Source organism: Dermacentor variabilis, chromosome 8 (assembly GCF_050947875.1).
Source record: "Dermacentor variabilis isolate Ectoservices chromosome 8, ASM5094787v1, whole genome shotgun sequence".
NCBI classification, from domain to species: domain Eukaryota; kingdom Metazoa; phylum Arthropoda; class Arachnida; order Ixodida; family Ixodidae; genus Dermacentor; species Dermacentor variabilis.
In genome coordinates, this window is record NC_134575.1 from 5,451,560 (window position 1) to 5,469,329 (window position 17,770).

General features: G+C 44.0%; 1 protein-coding gene across 1 annotated transcript in view; it reads right to left on the bottom strand.

The window, feature by feature from the left end:
- Positions 1–4,262: 4,262 nt before the first annotated feature.
- LOC142589537 (serine/threonine-protein phosphatase CPPED1-like) overlaps positions 4,263–17,770 on the bottom strand; it is a 59,197-nt gene continuing 45,689 nt past the window's right edge. Inside the window, exon 5 of the mRNA XM_075700964.1 lies at positions 4,263–12,891. Within this exon, the coding sequence (XP_075557079.1) occupies positions 12,689–12,891 (203 nt within the window). The 3' untranslated portion in view covers positions 4,263–12,688. The remainder of the gene's footprint in view (positions 12,892–17,770) is intronic.

Below are 17,770 nucleotides of genomic sequence, written 5' to 3' on the forward strand. Positions count from 1 at the left end.
ACGCTAGTTTCAAGCGCTCTTTTCAGGCTATTAACGATTGTACAATGTTTACACTATCACAGCCCAGCACCTGCATTTTGTCGCATATGAAAACAAGCATAGCACGTGGAAAAATTTGGAAGAGGTTTGAGCTTCTCCTTTAAGAAGTTTCAACTCGGGCCCAACCCTGTCGCGGCTTAATGGATACTTTTAGCGTGTCCGCGGCTATTCCGGCAAACGGGGGCGGATTGCCGGATGTGCGGGGGCGTAACGTGAGCGGCCGGAGCGGTGTAGCCGCCTGGTGGCGTAGAGTTCAACCAGCCAAACACATTATCAAAATTGCAGTATCCCACTATATCCTGCTTCGCTGCTGGTGCAAATTTTCGGCAGCGCAGTAATTGTGAACAAGATTATGCCGCTGTCGAAAATTTACACCAGCAGCTAAGAAGAATATAGTAATTGACCGCCTTTATGTGGTCGAGCTTTGCACCACCAGTTGGCGCCACCAATCTGGCCGCTCACGTTTACGCCCACGCTCAACCGGCAAACCGTCCGCGCTTGCCGGAATACCGGACGCACTAAAATTCTCTATTCAAATACATGTAAAACGGAAAAAACGCTTTTCTGAGATAACCGTTGGACCAATTTTAATGAAATATGTTGCATTTCACACAGAAAGCTAAATTATAGTAACTGTTCAAACGGAATTTCGAATTCGGGCGTGAATTTTGTTGAAGTACTTTGCGAAAATTCGAAAGAAAATAGAAGCACGAAGTTTGCAAATGAATAGCTCTCCGTCAAGAAATTCCGGTTGTTTAAACGGCATCCATTACATAATTTAAAGCGGACTAATACGATATGTCAATTTATATATTACGTGAATCTGTTACGTTGTGCACAAGGGTTCTGCAAAAGCTGTATTTACACATTACTGAATTCATTGAGATTCATGTGTAACATATCAATTTTGTCCGCTTTATATGCACTATCATATGCGATTCACAGAATTGATGTAATTTTTCATTGCCGAGTTACGAAGTTGTAAACTTGATAGTTTCATTTTCTGAAAATTTGCGATCTTTGCCAATTTTTAGTAAAAACAATTGGCGACCTAATCAAAAATTTGAAACCAACAGTCACTATATTTTAAGTTTTTTCTCCTTTTTGAATTCTCCTTTGAATTCTCCTTTTACATGTATTTAGATAGGAGCACCAGAGCTAAAGCTTTGAACGTGATAGCATTCAAAGATCCCAGACTGTTTCTCACAATTCCTGGCAACTGCAGCTTATGTAGCCGTAATGTTTACCGGGAAACGCTGGTGGCAAACACTATGCACGAAGGCGAGCTTTCTGGTAGAAATGCGGCCTCTTGCGTGGGCGGATCCCGGATGTAGTGCTCAGCCGCGCCAAAAAAGTTGCATCATTTTCAGATTTCTATTAGTGTTTCGCACTTTTAATATTTAAGTTTGAGATTTAACATAAAAGGCATGCGCAGTCCGAGGTTTAACATAATGAGGCATGCACTGTAGGGGTTTTGTTTCATGACATTTGTTTGAGTGCTGTCATTCTCCAGATTCCAAGGAAGAACTTTGTCAAGAATGTAAGACAAGGCATGAGCAACTTTAGTGATAGAATGGTGTTGCAATGTAACCCACATACACCGCATGTCATATAGTAAGGTGTGGTATATACATGTACCCAAATATATAGGGAAATTTTCGCTCAGGGACAACTCCGTCGACGCCCACATCGACACCGGATTTTCTGCAACACGGGGCCTTTAACGCTGTTGTATTAACAGAAGACAAAATGATTGTCTGGTTAGAGCATCGGGCTGCTGCCGGGGGACAAACGTTTGATATACCTCACCTTCGAACACGCACATAGTTTCTTTTTTCGTTGAAGAGGCCGGAAACAAGGCAAGACAGGAACCTACATGCACCGCAAAGTGTCTGGTATGAAGCAGAGAATGTTTTGCATTAATAAATTACATTAACTTTTTTTACGAAGGTAATAATATTGCACAGCACTGCAAACGTCCCGGTGGCTGTACCAGTTGGCATTGCCAAAGTCGCTGCTTGCCACCTATTTACAGACAGACAGATTTGTGGTTATCTTCGGTTTACTTGCCCAACAGTTTCGATACACACACACACAGGTTTTTTTTAGCTGCACCAATTTTTTTAAATATTGCCTATGGCACATAGCACAATTCTAATCTTTTATCTAAACTACTCGACGAGGTGGCCATTACTTCTATGAGAAATCAGAACGTGCAACTGCATAATTAATTAACACAACTGTGCTAATTAACTTCTTAAATTAATTACTTTATCCAACATATTTTAATCTACAAATTATAGCCACTGAGTTCACACGGCGCATCCACTTGGAACGAATTCTCTGATGCTGTCCAGAGAATTTGTCCAAGTGGATACTCCATATGAACTCGGCGGCTATTGTGCGGACTATGTTGTCGCACTGGTTCCAAGTATCCAGGCTGAGAACTAACGGCATAAAATGCGACAGAAAGAACGTCGCGTGATTTGCCAAGTTAAGGAGGCATAGCTCATTTGAAGAGGTGAAGGTGCGGCAGCACGGAACACTCGCTTTGGGACAAGCAGGCGCGCCTTATCGCTCCAGTGTTGTGGCCTCGAGTGCTTGCAGTACCTCCTTCTAGAACACTGTAGCTTGCAGTCATCGAGTGAACTCTCTTCGTGCGACGTACTGAATGCGTGACACCATGCTTGTTTATTTGGCAGTGAATGCAATTTTTGAATGCAATTTATAGTGCCCATAAGGCTACGAGCTACGGTTCGTGTAATAGGTTGCTATAGCTGTAAATGCTCCGAAAAAAAAAAAAAACTCTAACTACAGGACCACAGGAAGATGAAACGCAGCCGCCGTTTCATCTTTCTGTGGTCATGTAGCTGCACCTTTTTTTCGGAATGTAGCTATCCCAACTTCGCACTCTTGTAGGGCTTGGCCTTTCGGGAGAGGCTGCAACTTTATTAATTGTTTACCCTTGGTGGCAGCTCACATAAACGCGATATTGTATAGCATTTGAACTATCGTTATGCGGATGGTAACAGTGCCTGGCCACCATCCCAGCACAACAGCTTACTTATAAATGTTCTGTCTGCATCGTGTAATGGTGGGAAATTGGCCATTGTACTGTACATGCCAAAACCTCTCCTTCACTTCCAAATCATTACCGTATTTACTCGATTCTAAGCAACCCCTTTTTTTCACGATCGCGATGCCCAAAGTGAGGAGGGTGCTTAGATTCGAAAAATCTACAATGACCCCCCCTCCCTTTTCGCTGCGACATCATGACGAGATGGGTGGGAGAAATAACATTTTATTTTGCAAACATTCAAAAGAAAAATCGGTGCAGACAGTGAACCCACCGCTTGTGTAGAATTCTCAGTCACTATCTCTGCCACTCGAGTTCGTCGCACCGCTTGAACCGCTGCTCTCGGTATCCCACAGCAGTTCGTCTTCCGTTCCGTCGAAGTTGTTTGTCATCGAGCACTTCTTAAATGATTTGACCACAACGTCCACTTGGACCCTCTTTCACGCGTCCGAAATCCACTTTGCGATGGTTGATGGCGACACTTTCTGCAGCTTTCCCATCGGCGTCTTCTTCCGGTCATGGTTTCGCACCCACTCTTCGTACTCCTGTCGGAGGTTGGCTTTGAAGGGCTTGTAGAGTGAAATGTCGAGGGGTTGCAGCACTGGCGTCATGCCTCCCGGAATCACAACCACGTCGCCATTGATGTTACAAAGCTTTGTCTTTACCTCCGGGGTCAGATGGCTGCGAAACGTGTCCAACAGAAGCATTGACCGCGTGCCTGCAGGTCCGCCGAGCAATGATTCCAGAGTGAGCAAGCGCGTTTGGCGGCCTTGGCTACGCGCTCTTCCTGACAAATAGGGGGGTGCTTAGATTCGCATGCAAACTTTTTTCCTAACTGTTTCGCGAAAATAGAGGGGGGTGGGTTATAATCGCGAACATATGGTAAATCAAATGTTTAGATGACTGCTGGTAAAACTATACACATTGACTCTATACTGCACAGCTGAATATCGTTACCAGTGACACATAGACAACTTACAAAGGATTGTGCTCTAGGTGGACAACAAAACTTAGGTGGATGGTGAGCTCTTTTCTGAATCTACCCCTGCATGGATTGCTGCAGAACTATAGTTTGGTTATTCAGAGGCAACTAAGCTACCCATTGAGAACAACACTGACAAGTCCATCAGTTCAGGAAAACAGAAGCTGCTCCAATAACAACAAACTTTATTAGAAAACTTGGTAGCTGATATTTAAAGAACATGCCAACGCTGACAATGCATGTTTTTGCATCTGTACCTAAGCACCTGTGGCACTGTATACGTGCCCCAAGGGATAACAATGAAGGAGTCCTTTGCAACCCAATTTTACTACTGTTTATTAAAGGATGCAACTAGGAACAGTGTATGTCATTGACGGTTCTTACTAAGCCAGCTCTTTAGAATTAAAACTTGGGCGAGCTTGACTTCTTAGTTAGCTAAACAGCACAAAAATAACAACACAGCAAAAATTACCCAATATTGTATTGTGTTGTATTGCCTTGATGCAGCTTAGCTAATTGCAGGTGCTATTCTGGACACCATCACATCCCGCCATAGTGTCAAATTTGCCATCTTGTCAGCTCCGATTGGCTGAAAGGGAAGCTTTGTGATTGGCTTAAACTGCCAACATGCCGAAATTTGACACTGTCCAGTATGGCACCCTATGACAGTAATGTGCCACTGCAACGAGGCTCGACAGAAAAAACCAGAAGTGCACTTACAGAATAAATATAGAGTACTGGCTGCAACAAAACAGGTGTAACACACGTTACAAACGTGTGATAGCACGCGTCTAAACACATGTCAACATCATTCAAAACAAGTCACTCCTCGGCGATGCATTGCTCACGTTACCAAACCAATACACACTAGGGAAGCAATAAACAAAACTTCTCGTAAACTTAGCAGAGGAACAAACGGTGGCGCAGCAGCTGTGGGAATAAATGGAAGCACACACATCAGCCTTACATTTGTTTATTCGCATGCTGCGTGACAGATTCATACCGCTCACTACAATACCACTTTGCTGGTAGCTTCATAGCTTTCAAGTTGCAATGTTGCGACGAATTTTACATCTACTTTGGCCGTATAAATTCGTCACCCCTAAAATTTCATTATGTTCATAACTGTGTGGTAACCTGCCGTTTGTAGTGACTTGAGCAGATGGTCAAATTTTATTAAGTAAGATGTTTTCTAGAAAATTTAAATTGTGGGACATCTCAAAGCTGCATAGTGGGGGGGCACCACATGGGGGCTCCAGATAAATTTCCATAACCTGAGGTTCTTTAATGAGCATTGTGCACCCATCACAATTAATAAAGGGATATTGAGACATCCACTCAATCGTAGCAATTTCTACAAAGGAAACCCATATGGGTTCCTCGAAAGAAAAGCTCACTATTGTTCAACGTTATTGGGTTATTATTAGATCCACCCATAATGTTCCAAAACTTTTTAGGATTTTCCATGACGTAATTTCTAAGGACAAGTTTTTCTTCAACTGCAAGCCTTTTCTTTTGAGGAACCCGTATGGGTTTCCTTTGTAGCAATTGTTACAATTGAGTGGATGTCTCATTTTTCCTTTATTAATTACTTCTCTCCACCCGGCGGGTTTCCACAGAACTATTACGTCACCCATCACAATGTGGCCACGAATCGAACCTGTGGCCTTGTGCTCAGCAGGCCTGAGCCACCATGGGGGACAACTTTGCAGTGGTTCAAAATGTACACTACATCTGTAGTGGCAAGTCTTTCCCAGGAATACAGATTGATTTTACTTAATGTATCGCATCATTTTTGTCACCAAAAGTGAGCACTTCTGTGGCTATAGTAACTACCTTCAACAGGCAGAGCGCAGTCGATTTTCATGGTCCCCACCATTCCCTTAGTGGATGAAAAAACCCTGCTGTGGAAACCTGCATAGGCTCTAGCACCATACTTTCTTCTAGGGAAGGTTTCAGAAGCTCTGCCCAAATAAATACTAAACAAAAGGGATTCCATCAGCGGGACACTACTACAAGACTTGCAATGCATGAATCGCTTTGCTAAATGTGATCAATGCACACACCATATTGTTATGGCTGATGCCACTTACACCTCCCACATTCTAAGCACACGCTGTGTTCACTACAGGCAATGTGGCGGCCAGGCATCTTGTGCTCTCGTGCCCTCCCCTAGTACCTTAAATGAGTACTGACACACATTTTTGAAGTTGTAGAAACAATAACACATGTTTCTTGCACATAGAAGGATCACATTATTATGATGTCATGACGCAAAGCAAAATTTGCTGATGTCATGTAGCAGTAAGGCTCATGATGGTGCTGCTCATGAATGAATGATTAACACTTTATTGAAGAAGAAGTCTCTCGTAAAAAAATACGGAGCCAGTATATTGTGACATCATGGTGTATCCTGGGTACCAAAACCGAAACAAGTATTGCAGCACATTATACATAGTGCTGAGATACCTACCAGTATTTTTCTGACGTTTAAGAGGGTTTGGCCCTTCACTTAACACACAAAAAAAAGATGAGAAGATGAAAATGTTATGTCAGTACTCCTTTAAGCAACACTGGTATGGAAAACATTTCCTTAGTTTTTTTTATCGATATTCATACTTTCACATTACTGTTAAGTATGTTGCACTGATTTTAAATGTCATTACTTTTGGTGTAGGCCAATTAGTTTCTAAGATAATTAATATTTCACTTCCATTGTTGAGGCCTAAAAAATTGCATCAACAAAAATAATTTTAAGGCATGGTTAGATAGCCTAAAGAGTAAAGAATGAAACAGTGGAAGCAGATATTTTTGTTTCCATATCACAAATTAATTCATTTTGCCCCATTTTCCACATAGATGCCATAACTAATAACGGTCAGATAAAAACTCTGTTTCGAAGATTTAATTCTTTACTGCATAGAATAAGAAAATGTCATTCCTTAGTTATTGGGCTACTAACCATGCCTCAAAACTTTTTGCGGTGCCATATTTTTTTTTCTTGGGGGGGGGGGGTGAAACAATGTAAGTGAAATGTTAATTATCTTAGGAAATAGTTGAGGCACACCCAGTGGCGTAGCTAGGTCGTCTGGCACCCGGGGCCCATAGGTCTTCTGTCACCCCCCTCCCCCCCCCCTGATGTAGTTGAGGAAGGCGAGGATAGGGTTTCATACTGAGCGCCGCCCACAGTGCCAAAGTACTGTAGGTTGTAGCACCCAAAATGATTTTGTTTAGGAAGTTTTTGTTAAGTTAATAATGTGACTTTGAGTCCTCAATTCTCGAATTGAAGTGCTTTCTCTATAAGTACTAATTACGGGATTATTAAGGATATGGTTATTACTTATCTGCCATACTTTTCGCGCCACCGAATTCCTAGCAATCACAAAAAGACATAACTTCATAGAATCTCGATCGGGAAGTATCCTTACAAAATTCACCTTTCTTTTTTTTTATAAAATTCTGTGCAGCTGATACAGACACTGTACTTGTGACATGAAGTCGCACAACAACAACAGTTTTCTGAAACTTTCGAGGGTAAGAAGGAAAGCGTGAAACATAACGGCAGGTTTCGCAGCGGCTTTTCGGAGTGAGTGGGAGAGGGGAAGTAAAAGCAAGCCGGACATCACGGCAGGCCCGCGACTACAGCCTGTCGAGTCATACGCCGCCAAACTCTTCGGCCGAACCGAGTCTGAAGACGATCCAGAGAATCCCATTCGCGACTTTTCATGGCCCCATTTATGCAACGTCGCTCTCAATGAATGCTTTGCCGTAAACGTGAGCGCCAGGCGCGCTGGTTGAACGCCCTCTTGCTGCTGTCTTTGTTCGTCTTCGCTGCGCGTTCTGAACGGAAGAAGGACCCAAGAGCCCCAACGCCTCACTGTATGTTTCGCGACTCCTGCTCCCAGCATGAACGCACAGCACGAGCGCACCCCACATGAAACATTCCGCTAAGGCGAGTAGTTTAGCGACCATTTCGCGAATTAAATTTGTTAGCCCGCACATTCGTGCAATTATTTCGTGGGGTGTTGATAGAGCTGCAGTCGAAAATTCTACGGCGCAACGCATCGGGTGCCTGAGCTCGGGCTACTGGATACCGGTGCATTCTTTGCAATTTGCGCCCAGTCAAGCCGGCGGAAAGAGGGGTGCATTCAGGCGTAAATGACACCCCCACCCCCCCCACTGGCCCCTTGCACCCGGGGCCCACAGCCCCCCGGCCCCCCCTGTTGCTACGCCACTGGGCACAGCATAGTTAATTAAACATATGAAATCAGTGCAAGAAATATAACACAAATTTGAAGTATCATTATTAATAAAGAACAAAGGAAATGAAATGGCATCAACACCAGTGTCCTTCCTTAATGAGTGATGCTAACCTAATAGTATTTACTAGCAATTCAGTACGATTACGTGGCACTCAGATGTTTATACTCAAGCCATTGAGCTGGAGTGCAGCCCATACATTAACGCAGTCATTCAGCAAGCTCAACTGCACCCAACTAAGTGACAGCTTGGAGTTCACAAGACACACACAGTCTGAAAAATACTGCGATTCAGAAACATATATTTACATTACCAAAAGAATAGGACAATTCCGACATCTTCGTGGTGTAAAAGTTAAACATTAAAGGGGTTGGGACACCAAATTTTGAGGCTATAAAAAGCATGTTGTAGGCTGCTTCCGTGTGCAAGGACACCCAGAACGAGGTATTGGACGCTGCAAACATTTCAAAATAATTTTAATTCAGCTCCGAAAAGTCATTAAAAACTCCTTCTCGTAGTCGAGACCCATCGCTAGCGCGGCAGTTACTACGTCACAGAGGAGGAACGAAAATATCCACGTTATAGCACACTAGCACAAAAACGTGACGTATCATGAGTAGCGATGAAATGCTGAGCCGAGCGACCGAGCATAGCCTCCACTATGACCGAGCTACAGGCATATAGAAATCCTTTCTTAATGCTAAGAAGGGGTAAGGCGTGCAGACACGGACGCGAGAGGAGAGAAGTGGACAACACGAACGCCGCACGGCGGCCCGCGAACGGCAAACTGCATGCGGCGAGTTGCCGTGCAGACGGGCCTTTACACGTTTGAGTGTAACACTAGCTGGCCGACTCCGAAAGGGACCAGGATATGCGGTGTTCGTGTTGTCCGCTTCTCTCCTCGCATAGCCGCATAGTTCGGCAGCTCGGAGCGGTCTCTCGTTCGCTTGGCCTTTCTCAGTGTGAGGGCCCGTCCACGTTACCGGCACGTAAAACTCGCCGCACGCCGTTTGCCGTTCGCGGGCCCCCCTTGCGACGGCGGTTTCGCTCGCGAACGGCGAGATTTCCTTGCCGTAGAGAGGACGGGCCCGGGACCCATTTGTGCGGCAGCCGTACGGCGAAGCGGCCAATCAGCGACCGAGGAGTGGTCACTCTGGCACCGACGGCAGCTTCACCGCCTCTGATCGTTCGGCGCCGCCAATATCGTCGCTAGGCCTTTTCCGGCTCACTTAAAAGCTAAAGCTTACGGCACTTCGGAATGAATCACCGACGCTCACAAGCCGCAATACTTTCTTACCGTTGTTGTCGCTCTTCGCAATAATTATAATAATCGCGACATGCACTTCGAATCGCCAGTTGTTGACCTCTGCTGGCAGAGCACGCGTTTGCGCGAGCAGACGACGCAGCATAGTTTTACGTCACTACTTTTTGTGGCCAACGTGACCAAGCCATGTTGCGTTTCCTCCTCTGTGACGTCATAGCATCCCCCGGAGCCCAGAAACCGAAACCGAAATCGCTCGGTATAATAATGCTATTATTAAATTATTTATCGGATATATATGAATCCCGCTGTGTGTATCGTGCTCCCTGAAGCATGACGCAACGTTTGAATCAACAAACTCATGAACGAAAATGTTGATGTCTCCACCCCTTTAAAGTAACAAGAAAGAAAAAATTGAAACAAATAAAACAAAAAATAAGCAAATCCAGATACATGCACTGCGAATATTCTATGCATTTATCTGTTCACAGCAGGAATTCATTCAAACCAACTCGGAGAGTGCCAGCAAAATACTGGTAAACCAGTACGACCCTCTGAGAAGCCACACAAACACCCACACAAAATAAAATATGCGCTATCTAGCAAATAGTAATACGCACGATAAAGGCAGCAGATCAAATTCACTAAGTCAAGTTATCATTTCATTGCTCAAAGATGCAAATGCAAACATGACAGAGGTTCACACCAGTCATTAAACAAGTGTTCGAAAGAAGCAAGTCGTGTGACAAGACTGCATTCAAAAAACCTATTTACTGACAAAAATGCAGAGCTGCTTTAATTATACACAAAATAACACACAGAAGGAACAAGAAAAATAAAGCGCTAAAGGATGCAAATCATGGTGTAAGAATAGGCTAGGTGTGCGAACGGCGGCCGCTAAACATGGAGCGGCAGTGTCCCAACACTGGTGCTTGTTTTGGTCACTCTCCGACAGAAGGCGTGATGAGGTCACGGGCTTATGTTGGCTATGTTAGCACCACTCGCTCCTACCTCAACGCGGCTCGGCGTTTCTTTTTCTGGCGTCAGGCGTGAACATGTGAGTGTGATGGGCAGGAAATGTTTTGTTCCCCGCTGCAGAACAGGTTACAAAGGCTGTACAGAGAAATTGTCTCTTTTCTCCACCGAAAAACGAAGAACGCTTGAACCTTTGGCATCGAGCTATCCCAAGGAAGGATCGAGTCCTTCAGCCGAATGATCATGTCTGCGAAAGGCACTTCGAGCCTCATCTTGTGCCCAAGACCTGGACAGCGCACTATGAAGAACACGTCTTGGTGAGTGCTCTGTGAAAGGCATCACTGGCGAGCGATGCTGTTCCCACAAGATTTCCCGACTGCCTGGCTTACCTATCGAAAACAGTGAAAACAAGGAAGCGCCCGGCGGAAAGACAACCGTGGTCGCAGTCGAAAAGACGATCCGCTGCATCAAAAGATTGTAACGAGCAAGAAGCCCCATGTAGCAATGACACTGGTGGCGTTAATGGAAGCTCGTTTCAAGCGTTGCCGAGTGCACCGGAGCACTGGTCCTGTACACTAACATCACAACCACCTCTACCAGAACATTCAACTTCGGTTATTAAAATATGCGGCCTTCGAATAGCCACATTGGAAAGTTGTTTTGCAGCGCACTACAATTTAACTGCGAGCTTATATAGATTACAGTACACGTAAAATTAGTTTTCGCGCGGAGGTTTTGGCATCTCATCATGGTAAGCTTGGTGGGTTAGGTATCGTAGCCACTAATATTTGACACAGTTCACTGCAGCGTCAAGGAGCCTGATCAGTATTGCTGACTACCGTTGCGCTGGACTCATCATGCCATGCTCCTATACCGGCATGGATGAGCGTGTGCACTACATAGCTCTCGGAGCACGCTTAATCTCGTGAAACGCATGCTTAGTTCATCGCAAACAAGTTTCCAGCTCAAGCTGGAATAACATACGCATCTAGTTTAACGTAAGAAGCGAATTCGAACGTTTTATTGATGCTTTTCACATCCGTAATGACTCTCGCCCTGCTTCTCTGGTTCAAAACCAAGGTCCTTGTGTCTGTGATGCCATCTGCAGAGGGAGACGCGATACATGCACAAGTTTTTTCCACCTGGACGGTCTTCGTTCAGCCACCTAGCCTATTCTTACACCGTGATGCAAATTGAGCAAATCCAGATGCATACACAACTTCAACCTAATGCCCGTGGGCAACAAGTTATGAAAAGCTGTTTTCCAAGTCAAGTTAGATTAACTGGAGCACAAACTCCTAAAACACAATTGCGAGCAGGAACTGTCAATACATTTCAATTGATACGCAGACCTTCTTTGGGGTTTGAACATTAATGACATCTGTCACACCATAGTCAGGCTTTGACATCCTTCAACATTCTAAGCCAGTCTAAATCTTTTGATAAATGTTACTGTTCGCTCTATTATCACTGGCAAGAAAACATTACCGCCTCCAAAAGGTTGCCAAGTGCACCAAGTCAGCCAAGACTTCACAGCACTTGGCTAAAAGGACTAAGTAGCTATCTGACCATGGCATTAAGTCATGTGACAGGCATCATCCTTTTGCTCTATGTTCCTACTGTTCCTACTATAAAGATTTTTTTCTTTTCCTTGTAAGTAAAAATTTCTTTTGCTCGGATTTTTATTTTCCTCGCACAAAAGCCACTAACTGGCCACCCTCCACATAGTAAAACATTAAATTAACCTCTGTATTTGATTGTTTAATCTGACTGATACTATTAGGCAAAACATTGTCTGATCTGGGTTCATAAACCTTCCATCTGCAACAACATTAATGTCAGCAAGTCTACTAAGCTTGCACACTGATGGATCAGTAGATAATAGAATAACAATATTACTCCTTGATAAGCAAGTCCTCATCGATCCTAGCAAGTCACACTTACACACATTGGAAGGGGACACTTCTTGATAGCCTGCTGCATTTGTTCAAGCAGGCCTATAGTTTGCCATGTGCACAAAAGTTCGCATGACCAGCATTGCTGCTTCCAAAAAGCCTACCACATAAAGTCCATGACCTACGGCCGAAGGTGTGGGTCAATGTAGACTGACCGTTCTTGGGATGTCGTCCAACATGTAGTAGTGGTGCTCAATCTTGTCTTCGCCAACTTTCACAACACGAAGTCCGTGCCCATCATTGCCGAGCTGTGCTCCAATGGCGGAGGTCACAACCAACTCCATGTCCTTGTAGAAGCCGCCAGCATTACGATGGTAGTGGCCGCAGAAGATGGCACGCACACCTTTATGCAATGGAGGGGGTAAGCAAAAAAGACCACACAGTGATGTAAGTCAGTCAAGACCAGGATTGGTCAAGTGCGTGGAATTTACTAATAGCCCTGTCCCATGGGCCCCTTTAATGCTCTATACAGAGAGCGTTTCAGCGAATTCAGTTTAAATAATTTGTGCATAAACACTTTCATAGGTTTCTTGGAAGCAACAGAAGAATACAAGTTCCGTTAATTCCACTCCGGAAGCCTCCATGCGCGAGTGCATTTTGCTTAAGGGTGTTTGTGGTGTGTTTGTTGACTATTGCAGCTAGTTCACTAGTATCTCTCTGAACATGTGCACACCATGCAGGAACACTTATAAACAATGTTTTATTCACAAACCTAATATGTCATGGGAATCAAACAGCGTAGAAGACGGGTCATATACCTTGTGTAGACGATAAACACAGTGATACACTATATGTCCAGTCTTTTGTGCTTTTGCTTTCGGCTGATTTCTGTCGTGTTGTTTACTTTTTTTAAATAGGCTTTTCATCTTTAAAGGAGCTGAAAAAAAAAACTTTTAACCATGCCTCTCGCCAACCTTTTTGAGGCCATGTGAAATTTTATGTATATAAGGTATCACGGCTACCTTCTTATGCTCACCATCCTTTGTAGCTGCTTTCTTTTGTTACTTCAGCCTCTGAAAACTTTTTCGGCAATTGACTTTATCATGTAGGATAATTATTGTCCTTCAAGGGACCCTGAAATGATTTTGTACAAACATACTGACTCATTAGGTAAGATCCTCCTGGTCATTAAGTGACGCATTTAAGCGCTCAGCGAAAAGCATTTGATTTATTATAGGGTTTCAGAAATGGGCATCCCTACCAATCACAGTGGCACCGCTCCCCTGAACTTTCAGCCGCCCCCTCCTAATTGATGTAGTTAGCTTGCCCAACTGATGTCAATTGGCCTATCCGAATGGCTACCCAGGTCGCATCATCGATAATTTGTTTTTATAAAAGAAGTAACAGAAAGAGAATACACAGCAATATATATATATATATATATATACACAAACACACACTTAAGTACTTCCGGCACATAGCTTGTGTTACAGCTTCTCCATGTTGATGGGAGATGCACAGTCAGTGTTGGTCTTGAACTTTCCTTTCGCTAGCACCATGGATAGCCCTTGTTATCTTGTGGGCTACAAATCTAGAAATCTAGCGAACAGAGGTAGGGAAGCCAAAAAAGAAAACAACAAAAGACACTACTTCAGATTAACGCATGTGCTGTGAAGATACTGAAATTCACATTCTAACAGAGACTTTTGTCTCTGTTAGAATGCAAATTTCAGTATCTTCACAGCATGTGTGTTAATCTGAAGTAGTGTCTTTTTGTTGTTTTCTTGAATACTTCTTCTAAGCACGCAGTGAATAGCATTGGAGAGATTGTGTCTCCTTGTCTGACTCATTTCTTTATAGGTATTTTCCTACTTTTCTTGTGGAGAATTAAGGTAGCTGTGGAACCTCTGTAGATACTTTCCAAGGTATTTACGTAAGCGTCCTGTACTTCTAGATTATGTAATGCCAGTATGACTGCTGGTATCTCTACTGAATCAAATGCCTTTTCGTAATCTATGAAAGCTATATAGAGAGGCTGATTGTACTCTGTGGATTTCTCGATTACCTGATTGATGACATTGATGTGATCCATTGTAAAGTATCCCTTCCTGAAACCTGCCTGTTCCCTTGCTCCAATGTTGCCTGTATTCTGTTGGAGATTATCTTGGTGAATATTTTATATAATAATGAAAGTAAGCTAATGGGCCTATAATTTTTCAATTCTTTAACGTCTCCCTTTTTATGGATTAGTATAATGTTGGCATTCTTCCAGTTCTCTGGGACCCTTGAAGTCCATAGACAGTTCGTATAAGGGCTGCTAGTTTTTCAAGCATTGTGTCTCCTCCATCTTTGAATAAATCGACGGGTAATCCACTTTCTCCTGCCACTTTTCCCCATTTCATGTCTTGCAAGGCCCTTCTAACTTCATCGCTAATTATAGAAGGAGCGCCTGTAACCTGTTCATTCCTTATTTTGAATGGAGGTATTGTGGCTGCTTTGGGTACTGTACAGGTCACTATAGAATTCTTCTGCTGCTTTTACAATATCTTCGAGATAGCTGATGATATTACCCTGCTTATCTTTCAGTGCATACATCTTCTTTTGTCCGATGCCAAGTTTCCTTCTCACTAATTTCAGATTGCATCCATTTTTTACTGCTTCCTCAGTCTTTCTTTATGGGCAGCAAATTTCTGTTGATGCGTTGGGCATTTAAATCTTGTTGCTGGGAGAACATGCTCCAGCGTTCTTGGCTTTGCGGGAAGCCTTCATCATTTGGGTTTCTTGATAGAGCATCTGCAGCCTTGTTTATTACTCCAGCATGGTGTCTAACATTGTAATTATAATCTTGTAGTCAAATAATCCAGCATACAAACTTGTGCTTAAGGTGTTGCTTTGTAGACATACATGCGAGAGCGGCATTATCCATCACAACCGTGAATTTGCATCCAACTAAGTATAGTGTCGGAGCTTCTTGACGCTCCAGACAACAGATAGGCATTCCAGTTCGTTGAAATGGTAATGGCGCTCCACGTCTGAGAGTTTGCATCTGGTGTAGGCGACAACATGCTCACATCCATCCGGGTCACACTGAATCAAAACTGGCTTGAACCAACCTGTCTTGCATTGGCGTGGACTTCTGTGACACAACCTTCATTGAAGTGGCACAGAACAAGGCTATGCATCAGCCGCTTCTTGAGTATTCGGGATGCATTGTCCTGCAGCTCTCCCCATTCAAAATGGGCTCCTTTTTTAAACAGCTCTGTGAGTTGAGCTGCAGGTGATGTTAAGTTGGGGACAAACTTGCACAAGTATGGTGCAATTCATAAAAAATGCCTGCAGCTGCTTAATACAGGTTGGCATTAGATAGTTGGATACAGCTTTTATCCTTTCAGGAAGGAGCTATACGGCGTTCTGGAGAATGGTATATCCTGGATAAGATATACATAGTCGTCAACCCAAACTGACATTTCTCATGGTTGAACCGGAACCCAGCGCCATGTAACCGCTTTAGTACTTTTTCAAGATTTCACAGATGTTCTTCTTCGGTTTCTCCGACCACTAGAATGTCGTTCAAGTAAACAATGCAGGCTTGGTCTCTCAGCGGGTGCAGTATGGTGTTCATGACGCGCTGAAATGTACAGTAATCCCTTGTTATAACGAAATCACTTTACTCAAAATATCGCTTTATTCGAAATTTTTTCCGGTCCCAACCCAAATGCGTGCAGCAGCATATTAAGCCGCATTACTCGAATTGCCTGAAGAACTTGACCTGTTTAGAGTGAAGTGGCGAGCGGTGGCAACCCTTTTGCACATGCAGTGTCAAATTAATACCGCCGACGAATTAGTCTCATGCAGGCGCAGAACAGGCCACAAACTACCAAATCCACGACCGATGACCGCCTAGTGACGGGTACCAAACAAGTGCCGAGTACTCCCAGCTGTTTACTGTGGAGCGAACGGAAGCTGTCAAATTCTATGGTGCAGCGCGCCCGAACCATTAATCTCGGTTGCAATCGCATCACTGGTGTCGCCATGATAGAATCCACACGAAAATAAGGTTTTCCTGATGCTTTGCAATGCCAGAAAACCGCAGTCTCTTGGATGCCGAAAAGTGACCAAAATACCACGGGCAGATTTGTGCCATAGCATTTTATGCTTGACGAGCTGGCACTGAAACTTGCTTAAAAGCACAAAGGAAGTAGTGTCCCTCCAATTATAAGTGCCATGTTTGACGCAAGGAGCTACATTAACAAATCGGGAAGATGACTTTGGGAAAGCCGGTCTAGAAATTTGCTCACCACTCACCATAATTGCCGTGCTTCGCAATAAAACACCGCCCCTAGCTTCGTTGCACTTTTGGTAGTGCAAGTTGTCCGATAACTTGTGAAAAACACGAAAAATTCTAGTGCCACCAGTGGCGAGTCAGGCTGTCAACATGGCGGGTCAACGCAAGCTGGTGTTTCCCCAGCAATTTTCTTGAGCCGGTCGTGCTCGATTTGCGCAATCCAACTTTAGACAAATGGTCTAAACACATGGTAGGGTCACCGAATTTGTTCTTAGACATTTGTTAATGGCGCGGATGGGACGGTGCACAAACACCGACACTTGAACTGTAGAATTAGCACAGTGTCGGCAACAATGGTGTGCCAAAGAACTCTCGTTTTGCAAACTTCAAAGGCTCCACACCTCGGGAAAAATTGCCCAGTCATCATGCAAAGCCCCTACTGCAAAACCGTTCACTTTTCACGATCACACTCCATACCCACAATGAGCGGCTAATTGTTTTTTTGAGCACAACAAACACAACCTCAGACTCGAGCTATGGCGTTTGTGGTGCTTTCCAGTGTCTTGCGATAGTCTCGTAGTCTTGTGATTGTGCGCTATTCGGAGTGCTTCGTTAGGCGTGTCTCGCATGTGCTTTTGTGGTTTACAGTGATAAATGGCTCTGTCAGTCTCTGGGCGAAAATGTGACTTTGGAGCAGAAAGTTCTGCTGATAAAAGTGGAAAAAGGCAGCTGGCAGAAAACTCGCATCGCGAAGAAATTTGGCATACCACCGTCTACTTTATCAACTCTATTGAAAAACAAGGAAGCTATGCTGGATGGCTTTGAAAAGAGCTTCTCGGCGAAGAGAAAGAGGACTTGCAATTCCAAATACCCCAAAGTGGAAGATGCATTTCTACAGTGGCTGAAGAATGCTAGGAGTGCAAATCTCCCCATACATGGACCTGCACTTAATGCAAAAGCCAAAGCTCTCACCCCCCAAATGCGCCATAAAGATTTC